The sequence below is a fragment of the Oenanthe melanoleuca genome, chromosome 5 (genome assembly GCF_029582105.1).
Source record: "Oenanthe melanoleuca isolate GR-GAL-2019-014 chromosome 5, OMel1.0, whole genome shotgun sequence".
Lineage (NCBI taxonomy): Eukaryota > Metazoa > Chordata > Aves > Passeriformes > Muscicapidae > Oenanthe > Oenanthe melanoleuca.
Window position 1 is genome coordinate 51,314,127 of NC_079339.1, and position 27,276 is coordinate 51,341,402.

The window sequence follows — 27,276 nt, forward strand, 5'->3', positions numbered from 1 at the left end:
AGCTGAGATGGGGGCATCAGTTTCACGAGTCCTACAGTCACCATAACCCTGAACTTCTTTCCACCGCAGTAGGTCAAACCAGCGCCAAGAGCATCAGCGGCGGTGCCCGCTCTGGGCGAGAGCACCTCAGTGTCACCGAGGGCCCTGAAGAAACGCCGGCATCTGCTCTCCACTGACATCCACTTGAGGCAGACGAGGCAAATCTCAGCAAGGTTTAGCGCGGCCCGCACCGGCAGCCTCGGGGATGCACCTGAGCGCCCGAGTTCCCGCAGAGCATCCAGCGGCGCTGCCCGCTCCCGGGCAAGGATGACGCCATGAGGGGGCCGCTGGCAGAGAAGGGCGCGCGGGCGCTTGTGGGAGAAGGGGGGCGCCGCCATGTCAGGCGGGGCGGGCGGGGAGGAGGGAGGGGAGCGCGGGGCGGGACAGGGGCGGCGGCCGCAGCCGCAGCAGCAGCAGCAGCAGCAGCAGCCGGGGCGGTGGTGGCGGCTGCCGGCAGCTGTCAGCGCCCGCTCCGCCGGCGCCGACCACCGCGGCCCTGCCAGCGCCTTGCGGGTAGCACTGGGTGCGCCGCGGTGCTGAGTCGCTTCTTTCTCGCCTTCCCTCCCTCTCTCCGGTGCTCTCTCCCCCTAAAAAACCCTTTTCCTTCCTCCCTTTCGCCCGCCCATCGCTGACATCCTCCTCCGGCCGCCTCCCCGCCCCGGGCTGCGCGGCCCCCGCCGCCCCAGCGAGCGCTGCGCACATCGCCCGAGCTGCAGCACCGAGCGGTGAGCGGGGGGAGCCGCCCGGGCCGGGGCGGGCGGGCCGGGGCCCGGGCCGCGTGTGTTTGGGTGTGGGTGCATGGGGTGTTCTGTTCCTCTCCCTTTTTATCCGCCGCTGCGCAAACAACAAAAGGCTGCGCGGGCTCCCGGATCCCCCGCAGCGCCGGCGCTGACAGCCGGCCCCGTCCTTGCCCGCGCCCAGGACGAGGGGAGGCTGTTTGTGGCGTTTGGTCAGTTGCGCTGGGCTGCGGGCAGGGTACGTGCCTGGGGATGGGCATGGGCTCGGCTTTGTCCCCGTTTCCTCTGGCGGCTCCCCTCGGTGCTGCGGCGGGCGCCGCCCTGGGAGGGAGCGGGCAGAGCGGGCTGGGGAGGCTTCGGCCTGCGGCTCCGGCCGTGCGGCGCTTTGTCTGCGCCCCCCGCTTTGGGGCTGTGCCGCTGCCACTGCCCAGCTGCTGCGAGGCGAGGCGAGGACAGGTCTTCTTTGGGCTTTGTACACAGTGACCCGATTTATACATTGTAGGTCACCTGCCCTGCTGTGGTCGGAGGCGATTCGTATAGACTTAGGTCTTGCCCGGATTTCTGCACCTCTGAAATAAGGGAAGAATTTGTTAGAAACATGTTATTCTAACAAAAACATACAGTTGATGTAATTGATAACTAACTGTATCTTTCTGCACCTTTAAAATAAGGAAAGAATTGGTTAGAAGCATGTTATTCTAACAAAAACATATAATTGATGTAATTGATAACTAACGGTGTCTTTAGAGCAGATATTGGTTAGAAAGACACTGTAAAATCTTACTCATTTTGCTTTAGTCTTTCTGATGTTTCTAAGTAACAAGATGCTAGATTTGTAGATCTGCATAGCAGTTATATGTAATCAGAAGAAGGAAACTTCTTGACACTTTATTGAATTCTGTGTTCTAGGCATATTGAAGCATATTTTAATGACCAAGGTGACATCACCTAGTGAGATACTCTGGTGTGGCTTTTTGAAGGTGGCTAAATCAATAATGGTACTCCTACTCTTTTTTTTTTATTTATTTTTTTTTTCCTCCCCCCATGGTAGTGATTTCAGTTAGTGGATATGACGTAAAAGTAGTATCAGTACTCAAAATACTGGTCATGAAGTCAGAATACACACTCAGAAAACAAAACCGATTAGGAAAAAGGGAAAGTCTGTTGATCCAGTTTGCTTTAAACAGCAAAATTGTGATCCAGTGTCATTCATAAAGTATGCTTTCATGTTTGCACAGAAAAAAATACAAGAAATGAAAAGAGTTAAAATTTATTTTAAGCTTTTTTTGTGCTTGGCAGAAGGTTTAACAACAATTACTCTGCAAAGCAATTGTCTCTTTCACTTCCACTTTTGCATTTGCTCATCACTTAAATAGGAAACTTATGCACTAAGGGTGTCCATTGGAAGCTAAAGGAGAACCTTCGAGTTTTTAGACAGTTTAGCATTTTGATTAAAAAAGAAAAAAACAAACAACAAAACTGAAAGCAACATCTTTTAGAATGCATACTTGATTTAAAACTCTTCTGGAAAATAGCTTTATTTTAATTGAGTATGAATCCCAAAGCTTCAGTGAAACATGATAGAGGATGTTATCACCCTGGGATTACAGATACAATTGGAAGTTACACATTCAGCATTTACTGGCAGCAAAGAGAAAGCTGATCCATCTGGTGAGGCTCAGCAGAAGACCTTGTAAGTCACTTGCACAATTATGTTTGTGACCACATGGTTTAGGAGGATCTTTTCCATGAAATTAGAACAGCTATGGAGAGCTCTGGCAGTTCCATTTAGGTAGGCATTTCACATAATGCAGAAGCAAGTGGGTAAATGCAGGGAATTTAAGTTGTCTGTTCCTGAAACTTGCTCATCAATGCAGTATCATTTCTGCATCATGTTGCAGTTAAAGTTTGGCAACCTTCATGTTTCTGAAGGATGATGATGGAGCTGGACAATTACAGTAATCACAAATTCTAACCTCAATTGGAATATAGATTCCCTTTACTTGCTGCCATATATAAATTAAAAAGAGAATAAAGTTAACCTGCAGAGGTTCTGTGAAACAGCCTCATGAATTGTTTGTCAAATTCCTATGATACAGTTAGTAATGCCTTATTAATGGAAATGGATTCTTTTAAAAGTCTGTGTTTGACAACAGAGGAATCACATACATAATTTGTAATTAAATGTGCTGGAGTCCTAAACACAATCTGAATCTTTTTGACATAGAACAAAATAAACCGTACAGATGTTGAAGGCATTGAAGGAAAATTGCTGCTTCCTGTGTTTGTGGGGAGCTTGCCATGGTAATATCAGAAACCTCTCACTTGTGTGCTACTCATACAGTGCACATATCTCTCTGTATCTTTTTCTGTATGCACACATACCTACATATGTTGAGAGTCTGGGGAAATACTTAGCATTATATTCAGGTCTGAGTCCATTTAATGCAGCTTCTGTTTCTTTTGAAATGTGGGCTTGTGCAGTTACTCTTTCATCTCTTCTTCTGTTTGACTTCTCTGGCAGACATGCAATTGGATTTACTCTTGGATTAATAGCATCTCTCCAGCTGCATAGCTCATGATTATTTTAAAACTCAATTCAGTGTACAAATACTTATGAAATAGAGTTTCTATAAGAGGAGTGAAAAATATAGAAATTTGGGTGAATTCATAAATAAGCAAAGTGTACTTTTCTGCTTAGTGTTGAAGAGCAGAGTAGCAGATAGTGATGGGGATAAGCATGCTAGGTGTAGTTAAATTAACATCCTTTGTAGTCAGTGTGCTTCCAGGGTGTTGTTCAGTATGACACAACTGTTGTAAAAATGGACCAATTCCATCATCATCACAGTAAAGTGGGTAGCCACAGGCTTTCTCTTAATTCAGCCTTCATAATATTTAGTGTTTCCAAAGTATTTCTAATTGTTTTACAAGAACACAGTATTTACCTTGACCAAAGTTTAGAAAAACATTTCTTTTCAATGTTAGCTTTGATTTTCCTTCAAGCAAAAGCACGATAACATAGTCTAAGATATATTTGTTGTACCCAAGTATCAGTCAGAGACACCTTGTTCACTCTAAAAAGAATCCTATTATACTTCAAAATAGAACTGGTTGTAGTAGTTATCCTGAATCAGAGTCAGCTTCAGGTGTTTTCGAGGTAATAAATTCTTTCAATATTTTATTTAGTGAAACATTTTCCTTCTGAAAGTAGGATGTAGAAGGAAGTGTGGTTCCTTCGAAAAGTTGCTAAATAAATGGCAGACCAGAAAAAGGTGCCCTTTTTCTGACTGGGATTTACTGAGATATTTGTTGTTGTCATCTTCCGGGATTTAAATTGGGCACTTCATTGTGAGGATTGGAGCCAGATTGCAGATGCTTTCAGTGATACAGGAATTACTTCCAGAGGGTTTTATGTGAGGTGTTTTGTAGTCGTCAGGCATGAGATGACACTATACATGGGACTTTTTTGTGCTAGGCAATTAACATACTTAATAAGAGGCCAGACTGAAAGGGCCGGCGTGAGGACTGAAGGTAGTGTGTATGCCTCTAGTACAGATAATGTATTTGGGAATGTGAACAGAGAATGAACACTGAAGTACAGTTAACATTAGAGATGCTGATTTCTTTAAATGTATAAAGACATTTCACAGTTTCTTCAGATTCAGTCAGCTAAGAAAACAGATGCAGCTAATAGTATCTGTGTGTTGGTTTAATCACTGTTTGTTTCTTTGAATCCAGCTTATCTCCCAGGGATCCTGCTATTTAGCTGCAGTAAGAAACAATCTTTACTCTGGAAGCTGTATTTTGGCATTTGGCATGTATGTAGAATTGAAATGAATTTGGTTTGTCAAATAATTATTGTTGGTCGTGCTTCTTGCTCAAAATGAGAAAACATGGGATCATGCAATTTTATATTTCCAGTAAAAATGCTTTCCCTTTGCTGTCTGCTTAAATGGGCATATTTTGTACATGGTTTCTCAGTATTTGTCTTCCTTACAAGTGAAAGCACTAAAATATCTTTTGTGGGTAGACTTAAAAGTGAGCAGTTTAATATTTTGATTATTTTATAAATACTTACCATAAGCCAAATTCATCATATTTAGATTTTCTTTCTGGGATATGTCAGAAACCTGGCTGATTTTATTAAATTTTAAAGTGACTAGAACAGAGGATGTCACCAATCTAGCAGGTAGTACTTCCTTACTTATCTGTAGGATTGGGGTGGTGGCTAATTGTATTACATTTACTATGTGATGCACCCCAACAAACCATTTGAAAAGTTAACGCTGCACTTACTAATATTCAGAAGTGCAGGAAATGTCTGACATAAACCAACTTTTTGATACTATTTTAAAAGTTTTATCTACAAGTTAGTCTTTTTAGAGGACAATACATATGTTTTTCAGGACTACCAGATAAATTATTATTTTTATTCTTATCTTATTTTGTATGCATTAGTTAAGTACTAAGCGTTAACAGAAAATTAAGATTACTGGCAGTGTGCTATGATGTGAACTTGTGAGCTGTTTCACAGTGCAGAGGGTGGTGGCTTTAAGCTTTATAAAGGATTGAAGTAACTGCATTCCTGCTCTGTATCTTGAGTTTGCTCCTTCCAGCTGACAGTAGCTGAATGATTTGCAAACCATGTCATACAGATTAGGGACTGGCAGGGAGGAGCAGGGTGTGTATTGGTGTGGTTTGCTGTTTTGTTTTTGCTTTTCTAAATACAATATTATTTTAAGATTAAATGCTTTTATGGATGTTCCTTCATCAAACAATGTCAGCCTGAATAGTGTGGGAAAGCCACAGTTTTGTCTTTCTCTTCTTGCTTGAGCAGCTTCCATTTCAGAGAGGCTGCTATTACTTTGTCATCCCTCCTGGCTTTGCCACCAGTGGATTTTAGTATATCCCCATCTTTAATGTTTCATTTCTTCGTGTGCTTAAACTGGATGTTCCACCCTGCTCTCCCCCAGCTCCCAATCACATTTTGTGTCTGTTTAAAGGGAGAAGGGTTGATGAAAGAAGCAGATTCATTTCTCCCTCACAGTGGCAGTGCAGTCAGATTAATGCACTTGGTGGGATGGTAATCTGTGAGGATAGAGGAGGTTACAGTTTTGAGCTAGGAGGGGGACTACAAACTCCTATAATGTTTCTGTTGACAGAATAGGAATATATAATTGATCTCTAAGGATGTAGATGAAATGTTCTTCCATCTCAGTGCTGGTTTATGTAGTTCCACAGTCCTGCTGCTTGTTCCTTTGTACTTTTTCTATCAACACAGCTTGCTGCATGGCAGCCTGGGGAAATAAGTGTATTTTGATTGTGTTTATGGCCTGAACCTTTTTTCTTTTCTGTCGCCTCACTTCTGACAGTAAAATAATCCAGTAAAAGGCACATACCTTTATTTTGATATATTCTGGACAGGGATGTGAATGAAATGTATGGCTGGGTGAGGAGCATTTCCAGGTTATTACAGCCTTGGTGAGTGAAAGAATGCTCATGGTCTGGTGTTTGCAGGAAGCCAGACCAGATGATTCAGTGGCTGTTTCTATCTCTAAATTCCTCTGAACATAGAAGGCAATAATGTGTGGAAAATAAAAGAAAGTGCTGTTGTATATATTTGCCATTTCCCTGGATGTAGTTGCCCAATTCAGTATAGTAGCATTTCAGTATAATGAATATTACTGTATTGAAACATGGAGGGTGCAGAAGTTATGATGATGATTTGCAATGTGTTAGCTTATGTGATGGTGAACTAAAGGTCTTACTGGAGATACAAGGGAATGAATCCCCAGAAGGACATGTTAATTTTGAGGAATGATGTATTTTGGGAAGATTAGATGTGTGAACCTGAGGACTATGTCTGTGATAAGGCAGAATTGTGTTTAACAGAGAGGATGTAATAAAACTGCTTCATAAAATTCTGGTCTGGGAGCATTCTGGAACACGTGATACTGGCCCTTGGTTGGCACTCTTGTGGGCTTGAGAAATCATACAGAGGTGATATGTAATGTTTTCTTATGGTACTTATAGGTGCCATAGCCAGATGTCCTAATTTTTAAAGGATTTGTTGTCCATTCTATACCTTTTGAAAAGACAAGAGACACCACATTGTAACTTTGTGTCAGAGTCTGAGTAATTTGCTGTTTCTTAAATACATCTCCTTTCTGTTGTTTAGAAAACAGATAAAGGCAGATTAATGAATCAATTACTTTGGTACTTTTTAATCAGTTAGTATCAATTTTTCACCCAGGAATTTTAAGTAGAAATCATATCTTGTGTGTTAATTTTAGCACACACTTAAAATTTGGCTGTTGGAATACATTGTTTAACTAAAGAAAAAAATTCTTGGGTTTGGAATTTGTGCTGAATGCAGGTGGAGAGCAAAGATGCACAGTCCATTTTTGAAAGCAGCAGTTGGTAGGGTTTGAATTACAGTGACTGCTTGTACTTTGTGTGGCCATTGAATCTTGATCCACACCCATTTGTTAGGATAACAAACAGCTTGAAAATATGCTTGCTGACTTCTATTTTTTTCTTTTCCTTTTTTGTCTTGCAGCCTGTAGCCTGGCTGCACATGGAGCAGAGCTTGTGAGTGCATGATACGGTGCTTTTAATGGCATGGTTGTTTTAGGAGGCCACTGTTCTGCCATCCTTGGGAGAGTGATGCTTTCAAAACAGATTATCTAAGTGAGGTGGTTTAAAAATGATATGGAAATATGATTTGGTCCTCAGGTGTGAGTGCTCAGAATGCTGAGGTGCCTGGGTGTTGTATTAGGGCCTGCTGGACTGCTCAGCACCTCCCAACCTAGGAGAGTTCAGAACATCAGAATAAGACCTCCAGATCATAGAGTACTTAACAAGGAAATTATTTCCCATTTTACAGCTAAATCAGCTTTCTGCAGTCATTGGTAAGAAACAGTGAGTGATATGTGGTTGTTTTTCTAGGTGCACATCATTTGCTGTACTTTCTATGAATATGTAAGGTATAAAAAAATTATTAGTTGCCGTTGAAAATACCATTTTTGATTTTATATTTAATGGGTTAACATTAATTCTTTCTGAATATTAAGGATTATGCCTGAGCAGTTCAATTGTGAAACTTTTTCTGTGGTCTTTTTGCAAGAATTGGGTTAGTAGTTTTGCTTTTTTTTTTTTTCTTCTAATTATTGAAGGATAAGCAGGAGGAAGATATTTTCCCTAAACCTTGAAGGAACACTGCACAGTTTGTGCATCTTAATGTAAACTATTAAATGGCTTCAAAACTCGATATAAGGAGTCATTAAACCTAAAGGCTGCTGTGTGCTGAAACTTTGTTAGTGGATGTCCCTTTTATGTCTGCAGAAGAAGTTGCTTTTTTTTCTTGTTTCAGTCTGAATAACCCTTCTCTTCAATGTCATCAAGCATGTAAGAGCATTGTAGTCAGTACTCACAGCAAATTGTCAGCAGAGCTTCCCACATGGCTCTGGTGATATGAGGCAAGCTGTGACCTTCTCTGCCCTTCCTGAATGCATTTTCTAAATCTTTATGGGTATGCTATAAAAAGTAGATTTTGTTAAGGTAATAAAATTGATGTTACTAAGTGGAAACTGATAAGAGTTTTTAATGTATTCTGGAAGACTGATTAGATGGGAACATTCCTGTGTTTCTACTTAAGTGCTGTTTAGAGATTAGATAAATAAATAACATAAATGGGTGCTTACTTTGATTAGTCAATAAAGCAGTTCTTGTCCAAAAATAACAATGCAAAATGAAAAAACTAGGGTCAAGCTGAAAAAATGTTTTGTCTACACTATTGACATCTTCAAATTGCAAGAGAGGTAGCTTTTGATGTTGGTGTATTTCCTCTCTCACGTGCCCTAACCCTATTCCAGTCTCAAAGTCTCTCACACCAGCAAGAACCAGCCGTATCAAGAGATTTATCAAAATTCATTGAAGACATGGTTGTACTAGGTGACCGGTCCCTGAAGAGCCAAGTCCTATTGTCACACAAAAATCAATGTAGATTCTTGGAATATTGAGGGGAAAAACTATGGAATTTGATAGTGATGATGGATCTGTTGCTCAGACTTTCTTGACAGTATTTATTTTAAAATACAGTCAAAATTTCCTTTCAATCTACTTAAAATAGATAATTTTTGAAGCATGTCTTTGTAACTACAAAATACTAAACTACAATAGAATTTTTTAACTATTAGCCTAGATTTTTCCTGATGCATCTTTTATTCTTGTGACAAGACTTTTTAATAATTAAAGGTAATTATAGCTACTTTTTAAGTCGTTACACCTCTGCCTTCTGATGCATTTAAGTAAGTTTATTCTGTCTTTATGTAACTGCTCTTAATACAGTCATGATCATTTTGTTAAAGTTATCCAGTGAGGTGGCTTTGTTGTATGCAGAAGGCAAATCTCCTGTGGCCTGAACTGGTATGTTGTGTCAGTGTTTAAGGGAAGGCAGAAAGCTCTCCTTTCTCAAGATCCATTGGTGGCTGCTTGAAAGTGTTTATTAGTGCTCAGGGAAGCTAAGGAAGTGCTGCTTGCTTTGATGGAGACCAACAGACGTGGTTTCTGTTGACACAACAGTAGTACAGAAGGGAGACAACTCCCTTGCTCCAAGGGGTAGGAGACTTGGGAATTTGTAGTCTGCCTTCAGAGCATCCATGGACGTAACCAAATTTTTTAAAAATCAGCATTGGATTTGGCCCAACACTACCAAATAGCAGAAGAGGGTTGTGTTCAGTTTAATTATTCTGGAAAAAAATGGGGTTTGGATCTTGCCACAGGGCTGTTTCAGATTTTTAACAAGGAAATTCTGTACACCAGCATGTAACAGATAATAGCAGCCTCAATTAACAAAGAGTTATAAGCTTTACCTTTTGAAAGTCTGGCTTTTAGTGTAGCTCCTCTGAGCTCCTGACTGGATCTGTGGAAATGCCTTAGACACAGACACGCCTGTCAGATTTCTTTTGCACTTGCTTCAGCATTGACGAAGAGTAATCTTTGATGTGATACCAAATGCATAGAAGGGTCTTAATATCCATACAGTTTAATTTGAAATCTGAGATATTAAAGGGCTTGGAATGTATACAGAGAATGAATTTTTCTCTTGCATGTGAGTAATACATCCAGACCAATAGTAATGTCTTCTTCTCAGATAATCTACAGTGATTTTAGGATATGTTGCTATTCTGTGTTTCAATCACTATATATTTAAGCCTTTGGAAGGGTAGAATGCAGTTGGTGAGATATGCAAGAGAGAGGATACTTTCCCTTGATCCCTTTCACACAAATAATTGGAGTAGGTATAATAATGTGTAGGAGGCAGTCACATCATCTGAGGGTCTCAGTCTGCTGCAGTATGTGAACAGAAACAGTAAGATGGGGTTTGGCCTGCAGCATTATGGAATTCCAGATATGTTCAAGTCAGAAAGAGATTTTGGAATTAGATGGGCAGGTCATCTGGATTGTCTGCAGTTAAAAGGATACAGATTTGCTGTATCATGGTAATTGCTTGCTTGTAGCCAGTGTTTATTCAGTGCAATACGGTCAAGGGATTGACACCATAATCTTTTCTTTAAGAGGAAGAATAATCCGTGTAGTTAAAGAATGCTTTTATGTCACTGAATACTTTTATACTGCATGCAGATTTTTAACTCAATTAACTATTTCACCAGGAAGTAATAATTTCAATGAAAATAGTTTGCTTGCTACAGAAGAAGGAAGCCTGAGGACTGAAATAACTCTCAAGGCATTTTTGCCAATTGTCTTTGAAATGTACAGAAATATTGATTTCAAAATAGTATTAAGTTTGTTACATTTAAGAATCCAGGTGTGATTGCTGAGAAACAATGTTCATTAGTGTTGAAGTAGCTCATTTGAAATATAATCAAAGGACTCTGCACCAGAGCAAATCTTCATAGCTTGTACTTTCTCAGCAGTGCAAATCATCTTAGCTTGTGCTTTCTCAAAGAGAATTGTCAGCATCACCCTTGCTAAGGGTTTTATAGGAGCTATTTTTGATATCATCTCTTTTTTTAGCAAATATGGTTTGTTAGCCTGCGTTTCTCTGTAGTAGTTTTTTCATCTTCCAGAGAATCCAAAGATTTCCCCTGAAAGGTATGATTTTTATTTTTTTTAATAACAGACCCCAACATTAAAAGATTACAAGATTTATCAAGGTAGATGTACAGTGACTGTGTTCTTCAGCTAAACAAGTACATAATACTCTTCACTTAAACATAGTTTAATGCAGTGCATGGGTTTATTGGGAGCCATTGGAGTTTCCTAGAGGCTGACACTGTTTTTCAGAGGTGGATGCTGCTGTTGTGCAGGGATAGAACGTGAAGCCACACAGCCTCTTCCCACTGCTGCCATGTGGAGAGTAGGCTGCTCCTGGCAGTCATAAGAGAAAAGCAGAAGCCTTGTTGGAGATGTGGAAATTTCTGCCAGAATTCAAGGTTTTTTGTGTTTTACTCCCCTTAGTCAATCTGTCCTTTGCTTATTATTTGCTTATTATTAAAGTCCTATGCATTTCTTCAGAAACATCTGGGCTTGCCTTTAGAAATGCCAAAACTTTGCAGAGATTGAGTGCTTGTCCAGTTTACTTACCAACACAGACATTTTGTGATTAAGGCTGTAGGTCAAAGTCCAAATGTGATTCTGAGCTATTCTTGGGATATGTGCCCTTGACATTAAAGGACTACAAATGTCCTTTTTACAGTATTTACCTATCATACCTTCACTTTAAACCAAGTGGTGGTAGGACAGATTTCTGCATTCAGGGCTAGCTCTGAATTGAAGGCTGGCAGGAGGAGCACAGTAAGATTTTTTAAAAAATCAGATGCTTACTAGTAATTGGTAGAAATTGGCAGAAAAAGTGACTCCTCTTGGGGAAGGGGAGTTTCTGTGTAGCTTAATATTGGTTGCTAAGTCATGTGCAACTCCATCCTCTTACCTGCTTCTGATCAGTGGTTTACAGCCTCCAGGATGTGCTGCTAATTGTCCTCACCGAGTTATTTTAAGGTAGCTCGTGTACCTGTGTGGTACATGCTGAAGGTGCTTTCTGAGCTCACACATTTGGAAACCCGAGGCAGTGCAGAGGTGCAGCAGTTTTCTGTTTATAGAACTGGGTCAGTGAGTGTGCCTTAAGTCTGACCTCCACCAGGACACTCTTTGCAGGTGCAGTTCCAGATTTTCTATTCTATGCCGATTCAAATATAGATGATGAGAAGAGTGATGACTAGCACTGGCAGGAAAGCTGCAGTCCTGAATATGTCAAGAGAGAAAAGCTATTTTCCTCTGGGAGTTTAGAGAACATGTAACAGAACAAAATTCCTGAATATAAGGGATCTTTTTAAGTAAAAGGTAGGTAAATCAGACAAAAAGGGAAAGATTATAAATATTCCTTATGGGAATATGACTTGTGAGAGCAGAAATAGTCTCACAGGTAAAGAGAAATTTAACATCTTAAATCTGAAAAAACAATAGGTAGTTGTTGTTCTTTCAGACTTGGAGATTCTGACTGAAAACCATAACAGCAATATAGTCCAAACTGAGTGTTTGTTATCGGAGTGCTTTTACAAATACCCTTCTCAGTGTATGAAAGGCATCCGTGAGTGATTCATCCTTGTCACTTCTGCTGTCGCTGAGCTGCCTGCAGGAGGGGTGCGGCTGATGCAGTGTTCAGCACACTGCTAAGTCCTTCCCAAACTGTTTTTCATCTCTTACCTTTGTTGCTCATTTTCTTTTTGTGCTTGGAACAGCCTGTAATGTTTTGAGGATTGTTTGAGAAGGGAGTTTTCCACATTATGAAGATTAGCAATTAAAGCAGCTAGTAGTATTTGAAGATGGTGCCTTCTGTGATGTAATGAGAAGTGTTCTTGCTCTGAGCAGGGAATTAATGGCTTGTAATTTGCAACTCATACAAAATTGAAACAAGCACATGGCAGATGTAGGATGCTGAGCTTTGCCATTTAATTAAGGAGGAGCCAAGAGTGAAATTAGGATTAAAAGCCTTGAATGGATTTAGATTGTTAGGAAACAGTGAACTGATAGGTCTCTATTAGAGATACAAAAAGCTCAAATTAGTATAACTTTCTACCATAACTTTGTGGAATTTGCAGTGCATGTAGATTGCAGAGCCCCTAGGTATGGCTTGAGCCAATCTTGTAGCAGCTCTTACTGTTGGGAAGATGACTTACTTTTTTTTATGTGCATATTATTATTTCATTTTCAGCTATGTTGCCTGTTAGCTCTAAATTAAGAGATAAAGGTTAGGGAGAATTTGGCTTGACAAAGCAGTTTAGACTTGGGGGTTTTATAGTTTATTTATTTAAACTGTATTTTGCAACAGTAGTGATCAGACTCTAAATACATTAAAAATTTATCCTCCAAGCTTTTAGTACTTGAAACCCATTAAATAATAAAAATATCAATACAGAGAGGGGAAGTCCTTAGGGATTCATAAAAAGGAAGAAAATTAGAATGGTTTTATTTATTTGTTTTTAGGATCCCTGCAAATCTGTAGTCAAGGAAAGAAAATCTCATGGGTTTTTTAGAATAGAATTATTCCTAGATAAGTTTTCTTATGCAAAAAGGGTTTCATATATGTTTTGGCACAAGAATGTTTTTAGGTGATCTGCAGGAAAATGACTCCTCTTTAAAAGCAGCTGGATTAGGAAAAGCTCTTTAAGAAATCTTTAAATGTGAGCTGGAGAGCTGTGGTAGCTGTCTGTGATATGTGTATGTCTGTGGGAGAATTTAGGCACAAATTTGTGATGTCAGCATTACTGGTATATTTGGTTTGAAAGTTATATGAATAACAAAAAACTAAAACTTATTAAAGATAACAACCACTTAAGTTGTTTGTATATGATGAGATTATCCCAGTGGTTATATGACTGAAAGGCTTGGCTTTGCTTTCTTTGTGCTTTCTTTGGTTCAGACTCTTGATATTCTCAGTCCATTTCTTTGTTTTGAGCTCATGTTACAAAATGTTGTGGAAACATCTTTAGTAGAAGATGTTGTAGGGCTTTTTATGTTCATATGTCAAAGTTAACTAATTTTTGTGTGTTTTAAGGCAGTGACTTTATTTTTCTAAAAGTTGGAAAGCATTAAGTTACTTTTGTACTTCAGCATAGTCAATATTATCACTAAATAAGGAAGGAGGATAATATTCAAGATCTACACAGCCACATAATATAATAGGTAAATTTCTTAACACAGTTAATGAATCTGTAAATCTGGCTGCATTTTTTTTTTTCCTCATCCAAAATTCTATTTTAGAAACCTTTATACATCTTAAATCTTTGCTTTGTTTTTAATTGTATACTCAGCTAAAAACTAGTATTTGAGTCTAGAATTCCTGCCCAGGTAAAATTAGCAGAGCAGTGGAGTGCAGGACGAAACTTACAGGAGTTTAAGAAGCCTTTGCCTAGCCCCTTTTTTCTGTAGGGAAAATGTATAGGAAGAAACAGTTAACAGTTTTTGAGAAGTGACAATAGAAAGGCTGGGTAGGTTTTGTCTCCTTTCCTCTGTATACATCCTGCATACAAACTTCATTTGTTTGCTTCCTGTGTGGTGTTTGCTGCCTCAGGATATTCAAATCTAATTTACGGAATCATAGAATATGCTGAGTTGGAAGGGACTCACAGGGATCATTGAATCCAAGTCCTTGCCCTTTACAAAATCATCCCCAGTTTTATGATTATATATTCAAATATAGGCTTGTTTGATGAGCAGGCAAGGAATGATCTTTTGTAGATTACTTTTTTAAATAAATCGTGGAAATAGCACCACACCTTCACTTATTACCCTTAAAGGCTATTAGATATTTTTTCATTAATTTTACTCCTACAATGAGTCAGATTTGTTAGCAGAAAAAATTATGTATTTGTTATCCTCTTGTTCTCTAATTTATTCCCCAAGCACAATCTATAAAACTCTGAACACCAACAGACACCCCTCAAAAAAAGATTTATTTCTTTCCTGTCAGTGGGAGAGATTGGGATTCTAACATTGTTCACTAGAGGAGACTAGAGATTCCCTCTGGCTGGCTGCAAGGACCTTCAGGTCAGTCTGTGTCTTGATGCAGCATTTGGCTTGGTTCCAGCTCCAGTAGATTCCTTGTGCTGGTAGTGCAGAAGCAGTGGAAGCTTTTAGCTACATTTGGCTTAGAATGAGGCAGCTAAAAAATCTGGCACACTGGATTGAGACAGGAGGCATGTATTCATAAAGCAGGTCTGCTGCTGGGGTGGTTTTAGTGTGGTTTTGCCCCATCGTGTTTAAACCTGCTTTTCCTCTCTTCAAAAGCTGCTGGGCTGGCTTAGCCATTCTTAATTGTGGCTTCTGTGTATTCAGCCAGAGCTATGGGCCTATTAATTAATCTGTTAATTTATGGGTGTTAGTTTATCTGTATTCATCACTTAGAAATAATTTTATTTCTATAGAGGTGTTTCAAATGTGTAATTTTTTAATGTGTTCATTACATATATGTATGCAAACATCTACTTTTCATTTTTGCTGTAAAATGGCAGAATATTGAGGTGTGCAGAAGGAATTGCTGCTCTCTGTTTTCACATAAGATACACAAATAAGCACTTCATTAGATGTCTCTGCTGTTTTACTTCCTTTACTTCCTGACCCCCCAGAAGGGTCAGTTCTGTGCATTCAGAATGGAAATTGTTAATTGAGGCTGTGAAAGGGTGCCAAGGGTAATTAGGGTTGAGTTGTGTGCTGAAGTTAGCATAATCCATAACAATTTCTTGTGACATACGACTGTGTTAGAAGCATTTATTTATAAATTTGGTCCACATTAAATTGCAGTTCATTTTTCTGCACAGCTTCAGAGAGTCTGTACTTTAAAACTGTCTTTTTACGTTTTCTGGGTCATAATTCTCAGGTTATAAGTAGGAAACATGTAAATATCATTCTTCTCATTAGCTCTTCATGGGTTAATTTCTTATACCATGCTAGATTAATTGCTTTATACAGATTTATGTGTTCTATATTGATTTATTTGTGAATATGAAGTTATTGTATTAAATCTGGGTAGAACCAGGTTCACGCTTCACCAAATTCTGTGTTTTCAGAAAATAGAATATTAGAAGATAACCTGCTGTCATCTGTGGCTTTTTTTTGGTAACAAGTGGCTATGCCTTTTGGGTATTGTATTGCAGGAGATCATCACAGAGAGAGTAATTTGAGTACATGTAAACAGAAGGAACAGCCTTTTATTTTTAATATTATACAAAAGCTTAAGAGGACATCCTTTGGCTGTTGTCATGATGTGCATGTATGCATGTTCTTATAGCAGTTTTAATTCAAGACTTAAGTGGTTCTAATTTTTTTTTGCTTTCTCCTAAAATTAGACTTGTTTCTGTAGTACAAAGTTTTAATACAGTTTTAATTAATTTTAAATGTTAGCTTATCAATGCTTACCCACGTGTCCTCACGTAGATGGGATAATTTATTGCTTTTGAAAAAGCTTTCATATTTTATTCTAATTTATACTTCCTGGTTCATTTAACGTTTTAAATACCCAAGGTATAGAGGAGTAATTTCTCAAGTCTTTATTTTCATTATAGAAAATAAAGTAAAAATAATGAATTAAAGATGTCCTAGGGGATAGTTGTGAAGTTCAAAGTACATAGTGATAAAAGCTTTTGTAGTCTTTGGGAAAGGATGAGGCTGGTGTTTCCTTTTTACAGGAAAAAGATAACTTTTTCATGATTGACTGATGAATTCTTTCAGAAGGCTGGATGCTGTTTCTTCTAATTATTCAAGCTCTATGTTGTGAGGTTTTTTTAGAGAGCTAGAGATCAGTGGCATCTGCAAATAGCTATATTTATTATAGTCTGTATTTTATGCACCAGGTACTTTGCTTTTGCACAAACCAGAATCCTGGAGATGCATCCCTATTCTTCATCAGTTGTTACAAATTCTAATGCCATGTCGTAGTCTGTTTTTCTTTATATTTTGTTTTTTGGTTTATCAATGAGTGTTAATATTAAATCTGGAAATAGAAACTGGAAAACTTGAAACTGTTCAAACTCAGGACATGAAACATTGTGAAAGCTGCACACAACTATAATTGCATTTGGAATATACATTTCAGACTTCATTCACTTATAGATTTATATGCTTATTTTATTTTGCCTTTTGTATTAACTATCATACTCTTCCATTTCAGAATGTATGAAAACATGTCCACAATGGTGTATTTAAAGGAAGAGAAGTTGGAGAAGCTTACTCAAGATGAAATCATTGCCAAAACTAAGCAAGTGATTAATGGACTAGAGGCACTGAAGAATGAACACAATTCAATTTTACAGAGCTTACTTGAAACACTGAAATGTTTGAAGAAAGATGATGAAACTAATCTGGTTGAAGAAAAATCAAACATGATTCGAAAGTCACTGGAAATGCTGGAGCTTGGCCTTAGTGAAGCACAGGTAAAGTTGTGGTAAAAATTCAAGCATTTTCAGACATTTCTCTCCAGATATTAGGAATATGCTGGAATATTTACATTTTTCTTAGATATAAAGGACAAAATGTGCTGTAATTAACAAAGCTAGTTACTGTTCATTCTGCTGTGTTGCAGAACTAATTATGTCTTCAATGTTAAAGCACTGAAACTCATGACTATGATCCCTCTTGACATCAGTGAGACAGTAATGTTTTCTGTTTAGACTTTTCCACATCAGTCATTAGGCAGGTAATGTTGGAGCACCTCAAGAACTGAGCAGCAGCATTTTAACTCTAAAGGATGGCATAGGAGGGTCTCACACAAACACACATATAAAAATGAATTTGCTCCAGACTTTGAGCTCTGATGTAGCCTTAAATTCATGTTTATATTCTCTTGACTCAGATTTTTGTATAGTAGCACATGATGCTCTTAGAGCTTAAGAATCTCTGATGTTTATTGAACATTTTACTAAACTAAAATTGAAACTAAAAGCATTTCAAAGTTTTAAGACCTGAGTAGAGAATCTGAACAATTTTGACTGGTGCATTAAAGAGAGGACTCTGAGCTAATTTCTATGGACTCTTAGTCGATGAAGATACCATCTGAAGATAAGTGAAAAGTTGCATGTTCATTGAGTTGTCAGGACTATATTTACAGTACAACTTTATGAAGTTTTGTACCAAGTCAAAAACCTGAAACAGTGTGATATGACAGTCATCCCTGTAAAATAGCAGAATGTTTGTGAATGAATTGAAAATGCCAGTGAGTTGCTCCTACATTAATAGGCTTCCTGTTGGTCTATAACTGTCCTCAGACTTCTCTTCTGGATTGAGCTATTATTGTGTGGTGATCTGGAATTTGGGTGCATTGGATCATAGTGAATTGAGACTGAGAGAATGAAATGTGGGTTATCAGACAGGGGAATGTAGAAGCCCTGGACAGACTGTCAGGATAGTGTATATATTGTACACACTTTCATGCCTTGTATAGGAGGAAAATGCTAGAAGATACATGAAATAAAATTGCAGAAATTGAGTTACCTTTAATGGTTGTTTGTAGAAGATGTGCAGATGAACTAGGACTCTGAAAAGCTAGTTCTGATTCTTGGCTCTATCAGGAGCCTCAGATGCAAATGTTCCTGCCTTGTTTGCCTCACATGGTACTTTGTGAACTGTGGTGGTGAGGAGCCAAGAAGTCTGCATTTACTGCCTTTGTTAGGAAGCCAATTGCATTTCAAACTACTCCCCTCAGACCTGATAAGGTTACTCTTCCTGAATGCTTTGAGTTTTAACAATGTAGTAATTTTTAAAATAATTTTTTAAATACAAGATACGGAAATAGATGTTCTTTGTGGCATGCACATAGGTCAGGTGATGTGTTATTTCCATGAAAATGAAAGTAACTTTGCAGAAGAAGTAGTCAGACTTTTCTTCACTTATTTCTAGCGAATAAGACTACAAAATATTTTAGTTTGCCATTGTAGCTTGTTCAGTGTTTGAATACATTGACCTTAGTATCACAATTTTCCTAAATATGCGTTCTCATTATATAAATGCCACTGTTTGACTTGACTAAGTACTTAAAAATACTAGAACAATTTTTAATATGTAAATAGGTAGGTGCTGAAGTCTGGAGTTTTGGACTGGTATTAGGAAATTATACCTGGAGTTTTCCTTACCTTTATAGGAAAAATTAGTTTATAAAGGCTTAATGAATATTTTGACCCATAAAATTTCAGCTAAGGACACCATCTATTTCACATGAAATGCTTAGTTTAAAACCACTTAAAGGTAATTTTGTTTTTAATAAAATCATGAAATTGAGGAGATCAAATACTAGTAACTTGGGGATGTCTAACTGATCTAAAAGATTTATATTCTCACCAGTGGTCCATTCTTGCAAGGTGTGCATCCTGGGACTGCTGCCAGCTGTTCTACATTTGTCAGTGGGTGATTGCATAAACAGTGAAGGGAGAATATCTTCTGCTGGTAGTGTTTGGCTTTCACTTAGTAAGCTCCTTTTTCATTTAGCTTTGCTCAGCAAAAAAATTCCCAGTCCAAGTAAGCTGCTTTTATGGGTGTTCTATTTTTTGTCCTTAATGTGACTGTGTTTGAAAGTCTGCACACTCAGGCTTATGATTAGTAATATAAAGTGCATCTATAAATTGTGTATTCAGTTGCACATTTAGATCTCAGTTGAGTAAGTGTCCCTTTGAAGTATTACCATTATGCTGAGGTGTTCATTTTGAGGAGCTATAAGCATGTATACAAATCCTTTTTTTGTCTTGAAGATGCTAAATTAGAACTCCATATTAGTTCTTAGGTTATTTTTGTGATCTTGCAAGTTGAAAGTATTACTGCTCCATTTTATGTTAGTGGAACAAAAATTTCCAGTTCAATAATCTAGTTCAAATTTTTCATGTATTTTAAGATTATATTTAATGTTCAGGGAATTCTGAGACAATTTTAATTTCTGGTAGCATAGTGGAAAACAGTTATTTAGTCAAGAGTTCCTCTAGGTTGGGACCCCAGCAAGAGAAGGACTGGGATCTGTTGGAGCAAGTCCAGAGGAGGCACATGGCAGCAATCAGGGGGCTGGAGCTCCTCTGCTCTGAAGACAGGCTGAAAGAGGTAGAGAAGAGAAGGCTGCAGGGCGACCTCAGAGCCCCTTCCAGGGCTAGAAGGGGTTACAAGAGAGCTGCAGAGGGACTTTTCAAAGAAAAGATAAGACAAGTGATAGTGATAAAACAAGGCAGATGGCTTCAAACTGAAAGAAAGTAGGTTTAGATTGGATTTAGGAAGAAATTCTTCCCTATGAGGATGGTGAGGTAGTGGAACAGGTGCCCTGTCCCTGGGTGTTCAAGGCTAGGTTGGATGGGGCTTTGAGAACTCTGGTCTGGTGGAAGGTGTCCCTGCCCATGGCAGGGGGCTGGAAAGAGATGATCTTAGAGGCCCTTTCCAACCCAAACCATTCTGTGATTCTAAATGGTAAAAAGGTTTAGAGGAAAAGTGAGAGCCATATCTAAAAAGAATAGACATGGGAATGTTTACTAGATTTCACAGCTGACATAGGTTTAAATAATGAAAGCCTTGTATGTTATGAACAAGACTGCATTCTGGGGGAAGTATGTCATGTGACACATTCTGCTTTTCAGGTAATGATGGCCTTGTCAAATCACTTAAATGCAGTGGAATCAGAGAAGCAGAAATTGCGGGCTCAGGTTCGCCGGCTATGCCAGGAGAATCAGTGGCTACGGGATGAACTAGCCAATACCCAGCAGAAACTACAGAAAAGTGAGCAGTCTGTAGCTCAGCTGGAGGAAGAAAAGAAACATCTAGAATTCATGAATCAATTAAAAAAATACGATGATGATATTTCACCATCAGTAAGTACCTGCATAGTAAAACATTTACATGGGTTGTAATCTGCCTGTTTAACAAGAAATAACAGATACATTTCATTAGTCCCTAACATATATTTATCCTTAAAATACTACCTTGTACTAGTGTCACATAGTTTGCAGAATGATTCAGAGAGCTCATTCTTATTTTACTGTCTGCAGATAATAAAACACATGAAAAATAAAAGTGATAAATACTCATTTAGTATCATATAAGTGTGAAAGTGTGAGGAACTGGACCAAAGCAAAAATCTCACTTCTATAAACACAGCAGTTAAAATAAGTGAGAAATCTAAGCTGTGAGAGATTTTAAGTATCTGGAGGACTTGATTTATTTTGACTGTAGGAAAAATACTCAATTTTTGTCTAGTGAAATCAGTGTATAGCTTTTGTATCTGTTAAGAATTTACACAAGGATAAGATGCTACTGAATTCCCTTTCAAGACCATCTGCCTGACACTGTGATTATCTGCATATATACAAGCCCCTTGTGTATTCTTAGGTTTAGAGAGAAAATGGACACAACTTTAATTTACAGAAGGAACTTATTACTTTAAAAAACTTCTGATTAATTTGCCCTTTTTTTTATAATTTTATTTTGCTTTCTTAGGTCAGGTGGCACTGTAGAGAAGGATCTTATTTTGTGTGTTCAGACCTCAGTGATGTCTTGGAAAGTGCAGTTTCTCATAACTAATTATTTCAGCAATTTTAATGGTTGAAGATGGGTGGGATTTAGTAATGCTTAACTGACTGCTTGACTAATCCTTTTTAACATACTGTATGTGGTGAGAGTTGTTTTGGTCAGTTGCACCCGGAATTTTTCAGTTCTGTTCCATGACTTGGTATTTGTAGATGAATTTTCTAGTGAAGCTTGTTCAGAAAAGGGGCTGAGGAGAGAATATTGGGATTTTGATGTGCTACATTGTCAGACTGTGATCTGCAGATTGATTAGTGCTATTATTTGAAGTTTAATTAACAAATAGAGTCTAAGTAAGCCAAGCATCTTTATAGTTTTACTAACCATATGGACAATCTCTGTTTCTAGCCTTTTAAATAGTTAGTTATACAGATTCATTTTGAGTTTGGAATCAACACTTAAAATTATGAGCTTCCCATCTGAGATGTAGTTACATTAATTTGCTGGTTTTGCAGTGTCCCTGCTCTGCCATCATTGAATTTGAATGCCAGCAGCAGCAGTTGGCTTTTTCTCATCTGTGGAAAAACATGTTGAATGGAGAGCCAGAAAAATAAGAATGTGTTCTGCCTTTGGGTTTTCTCCTTACTGAGCTCATGATTTCGGAAAACTTCCACTATTTATTTTGTGTAGGTTCAACGTTTAGGAAACAGGACTGAGGGATGATCTGTCTCTTTGTTTTACATTTGAAATTTTCTTTGGATGCTTAAAATCAATTTATACTGATGGATTGTGCAGAAATTAATATGCTTCGATATGGAGACTATTGGAAATGAACTTACTTTCAATTGTTCTTGTTCTGTTTAGTTTTGGTTTTTAATTTTTGAACCTTACATCATAATTGCAAATTATTATTTGTACAGAAGTTGAGTACTCAGAAATTGAGGTCTCTTTATTCCTCTCCCTTGCCCAACTGTAACTATTTATGACTAAAAAAGGTACTATGGACAATTTTGTACTGAGTAGTGCTTACTCTTCACTGTGTACTTTCATCAGACCTAATGCCTCTGTGAGAGCAGATAATGTGTTCTTTTGTGCCCAAATTGAGACTGAAATCTAGGAGACCTCATTTCTATTCCTGGCCCTTCTGAAGGTGTCCTGTATTGTTGTGGGACAGTGTGTAAATACATTTAAATATAAGACCTTTGTAAAACTTTAGTGAAAATGTTATTCTTGTAAATTCTGATTGTGGGGTTTTCCTTTTAACATTGCTGATTATTAGCTGGACTGTCCTCTTATGCCTTAGATTTAATTTGTTGGGTTTGGGGTTGTTCTCTTGTTCTGTAGGAGGACAAAGATACAGATTCCACCAAAGAGCCTTTGGATGATCTGTTTCCCAATGATGAAGATGACCAAGGACAAGGAAGTAAGTGCACTTCAGATTACACTGTTGGTGTGTTTCTGCAGTGCAGAATATAAAGGTGCTCTTTACAAATATGTATCCATGCCTGGGGACCTCTAGGACACAGCTGGAGTAGTGAATGCTTCTGCTAGAATAAGGAATCCCATCATTGATATCCATTCTCTGTATTGGTATGTACAGAACTGGGGCCTAGTGTTTTTTAAGAGAGTTTACTTAGCTTCTGTAAAGGTCATCAGACTGATTTAAATTCAGAATTTGACCTGTTATCATTCTTTGGGGCCTCCAATGGTTAGTTGCAAGTGACTGAGGCAGATTCTGATCAGATAGTGAATCCTATTAATGAAATTTTTAATGATCTGATTTGAGATTTTTGTGGCAGGTTTCAATGAGAAATATTTTTATGTCTTCTGTCCTTTGCTAAGGTTGTCTGCATTAGTTTTAATACTAATTATGGAACTAATGTTTGTTGTCAAGTGAGCAGGACTAAGTAATATGCTGTAGAACTTGAGGTGGATGTTTGGTAGTGTGATTGAAAAAAGATCTTGGTAGATAAGTAAGCTCTGCTTAGTGGAATGTTTTTTTTTTTTTTTTGTGTATGTGTAAACATAGAACACATTGATGTTGTGGAGTAAGTGCAGTGTGCTGGGAGCAGAATGGTTCTTACTAGACAAATAATTTGAGTGAATATGCCTGAAGGGGCCCACCTAGCCCACCTATGCAATCAGCAGTTTCAAATTTCCTTTATGGGCATGCATACAAGATACACTGCATTCTTGTCAGCACAGTAAAGCTGTCCATAGCCAGCACTGAAGGGGAGGCTTGAAGAGTCTACAGTAGGTTAGTGTTGATCATGAACTCCTTCCTAGCTCATACTTGCTTCCCTGGAATTTTGTATTAGGAAGTTTGAGAGGCAAAGCTCCCTTACTTTGCTTTACAAAACACAAAGTTGACATGTTAGTGATTTCTCTGACCTTCCAAAAAAGGCTGAAAGGCTTCAGTGCTTTGGCAGGCAGTGACTCTGGATACAGGCTTGGACTCCTGTGATTCCACTGACATAAAAATGCTCCCACTTTATGTTCAAGTGTTTTTTGCTTAATAGAAAGGAGAGAATAAAGTCAGGCTCTTGGCTGGAGCCCTTGTCTTGTGCATTCTCTAGAGTTTAGTGAAAATGAATAAGAGCGAATATTCTAAATCTCAGAAATTGGTCAGGTGAAGAGAAAAGGGGTAGTATATTTTTAGGAGCAGTGAGTGAGTATATTTTTGGGAGTGCTGCAACAACCAAAGTTTAGGAGTTACCAGGAAATAAGTGGCTAAGCCTGAAGGTTAGTGAGTAAAACTTAAATGTTGACTTTGACTCAGGGCGTTTTGTCTTGCAGCTGTTATTTCTGACATCTAAGGTGTTTCAGTCCTTAATGTGCTAACATTAAGTGCTTCTTGGCGTAGCAAACAAAGGGAAACAAAAAAGAATTGTATTTAGAGAAAAAGAATAAAAGAAAAATCTTTTCTGCAGCTATTCAGCTTATCTATGTTACTGTTCCTTCCATATGAAAACAACGATATTTGAAAGTGCAAAATTATGATATAATCTTGAAAATGTTAATGATTTGCTGAGCCAAAATAGTTTCCTGCTTTCTTCATTACTTCATTACTTTTGGCCCTTTGAGCTACTAGAATTGTAAAAATAATAGTAATACAATACTGGACAGGATATGAAGAACAAAACAGTTGTATTTCCACTGTCATTGTTCAAGATGCCCTGACTGCTGTGAAGTATGTTCTAATGCTAATTCTGTGTATTGAAGAAATAAAATTCAGTGAGTCTCATTTTGTGCCACTAAGCACTCATGTGAGATGTTTTATTTACAGTAATCTTTTATAATAGTTGAAATTTTGTGATTTCTTTCAGTTCAACAGCAGCATAGCAGTGCAGCAGCTGCTGCCCAGCAAGGTGGCTATGAAATTCCAGCAAGATTACGGACCCTACATAATCTTGTTATCCAGTATGCTTCCCAAGGTAGATATGAGGTTGCTGTACCTCTCTGTAAACAAGCCCTTGAAGATCTGGAGAAGACTTCAGGTCATGACCATCCTGATGTTGCCACTATGTTGAACATACTTGCTTTGGTGTACAGGTTTGTATACTGCCATAAATACCAGTGAAATAAATACTTAGTATTTGGCTACAACCTTTTAACATGCAGACTAGAATTTTTTTCTCTGTTCTGTATTCCTTTTAAAATTATGATTAAAACCCTCAAGAGGTTCCCGAAATATTTATGTGTCTGCCTATAATTAAAAGTCAAACAAGTTGCTGTATTTTTGCCTACACCTTTGCTTTGGGAATGTAGCTGGTTTAGATTTTTTTTTTATTATTATTTTTTTTAAGTTTTTTTTGTCTACTGAGGGTTCATGTCTTGATTACCCTCTTCAAGGTAATCTAGAGGTAGAAGCTGGACATCAGTGTGGAAATAGTAAATGCTCAGTACAATCCTCAACTAATAAACTGCTTACAGTTACAGGCTTCACGGTTCTACTTCCTAATTTATGAATGTATTCTGAGTTCTTCCTCTTCTGTAGTAACATCTTTAGATCAATAGTGAAGTCAGTTTAATTTTTATGATTTTTTTATTCCTGAATCCCCAGTGTTAATTACATCTCTTTACAATTCAGAGACCAGAACAAATACAAAGATGCAGCAAATCTCCTGAATGATGCCTTGGCCATCCGTGAAAAGACTTTGGGCAAAGATCATCCAGCGGTTTGTATACATGCAATACCATAAATTTAGGTTTTTTTCACTGAACTTTTTTTCAACTAATTCTAATATCAAACTCAACAGGAAAGGTTTTAAGACCTGGTTTGTCTTTAAACAGTAGAGGTAGGAGGCCACATTATATTCTTCAGTGCTGTTTCACCATAAATAATTTGCCCATACTTGATTTTGGATTGCCTGGATTTTCTATGGGAAATTAATTTTTGAAGAAGGGTTTTAATTTGCTTACTCAAACCCCTTTATTATACTCAGATTGAAGGGGCACTTCTGATTTACTACTGCTTGTAAATGAAATGTAAATCAAGCTTTTACAGAATTTTTGTGGTATTTTTGTAGCCTGTGGGATGCTCAAAGTATAGATGTGAGAGGTACCTTTGTAAGAGAAGAATATGTGAAAGTGTGTACTAAATGACATTTCCATAAAGGAAGCAAAATTATTTCATGATTTAGGTGTTTCTTTCCTCTATTGTGTGTATACATTGAATAATAATTATTTTTTCCCTTGCAAATTTCAAGAGGTCTATCCTGTGCATGGAAAATTTGATAACATCAATGCCTTGCAGATGTGCTCATTCGTCATGTACTTGTATCAGTAGATTTCAGTGTACTTAGTGTTTATTTGCTGTTGACAGGTGGCAGCAACTCTTAACAATCTTGCAGTACTTTATGGGAAACGGGGAAAGTACAAAGAAGCAGAACCGTTGTGTAAGCGAGCTCTGGAAATCAGAGAAAAGGTATGAGTGGCAAATACAGAGCCTCTGAAGGGACTCTGTGAAGGAGAAAGCAGTTAAATGCTTGCTTTTTTATGCTTTGGTTGGGTAGATCTGCCAGATAAACTCCAGAGTTAACAATGCCTCATAGTTAGGAGTGTCTGAAATTCAAAACAGTAGGAAATTCCAGTAGTGCTACAGAATTGCTGGAGCACTCTGAGTATATGCTAAATTCAGTATTTTCTGAGAAACCTTCTTTAGCTTTTTCCTTCCCCTTTAATAGCTAAATAGTTTTTGATTTGACAAGAGCATTGGAATTAAAAAATGAAACTTAGCTAAAATTTTTGAATTGATTATTCTCTCTGTGGATATTTATTTTAGTCCATGAGACTGCATCTTCAGGTTTATATAATACTCTCCGTATAATGTTGTTTTGCTACTTACTTTATTCTTCTTATGGGTTGCTCTGCATCATTCTCAGTTTGCAACAGAATTGAATCATTTTCATATCTTTGAAATGCAGCTTTTGCTTTTGTCATCCTCACGTGGAATTGAGAAGGAATAAAACTAACATAATGTTTCTAAATTATTGATTTCTAAACCCTGACGTGATGATAAGAGAATGTTTTAATACAGTGTATTTAATTTCCAGGTCCTGGGGAAAGATCATCCTGATGTTGCCAAGCAATTAAATAACTTGGCTTTGCTATGCCAGAACCAGGGTAAATACGAGGAGGTTGAATATTACTATCAGAGGGCACTTGAAATCTACCAAACTAAGCTGGGACCAGATGATCCAAATGTTGCAAAAACAAAGAACAATCTGGTAAGCTTTTTCCAAAGTAGACCTGAGACAAAATTTCTCAGGAATTGAAATGCAGTTTTATCCACAATGTATTGTGTTTCTTACTTATAAAGATAAATCAAGCAGTATGCTGATACCTTTTGGGGGGTGTTTTGTTTTTAGGCATCCTGCTATCTAAAACAGGGCAAGTTTAAGCAAGCGGAAACTTTATACAAAGAGATTCTTACTCGCGCTCATGAACGGGAATTTGGCTCTGTAGATGGTAAGAAACTGAGTCCCTAGATTTG

At 37.9% G+C, this 27,276-nt stretch overlaps 1 protein-coding gene across 22 annotated transcripts in view; it reads left to right on the forward strand.

The window, feature by feature from the left end:
- Window positions 1-401: 401 nt before the first annotated feature.
- The window catches only part of KLC1 (kinesin light chain 1), a 46,780-nt gene continuing 19,905 nt past the window's right edge, over window positions 402-27,276 (forward strand). For 5 of the 22 annotated variants that reach the window (XM_056493047.1, XM_056493045.1, XM_056493048.1 and 2 more), the window contains exons 1-9: window positions 415-764; window positions 16,966-17,227; window positions 20,399-20,629; window positions 22,626-22,704; window positions 24,608-24,833; window positions 25,372-25,459; window positions 26,107-26,208; window positions 26,837-27,010; window positions 27,152-27,251. In XM_056493047.1, coding sequence (XP_056349022.1) covers window positions 16,967-17,227; window positions 20,399-20,629; window positions 22,626-22,704; window positions 24,608-24,833; window positions 25,372-25,459; window positions 26,107-26,208; window positions 26,837-27,010; window positions 27,152-27,251 — 1,261 coding nt within the window. In that variant the 5' untranslated portion in view covers window positions 415-764; window position 16,966. The other 17 variants (XM_056493051.1, XM_056493050.1, XM_056493054.1 and 14 more) reach the window with 13 other exon arrangements.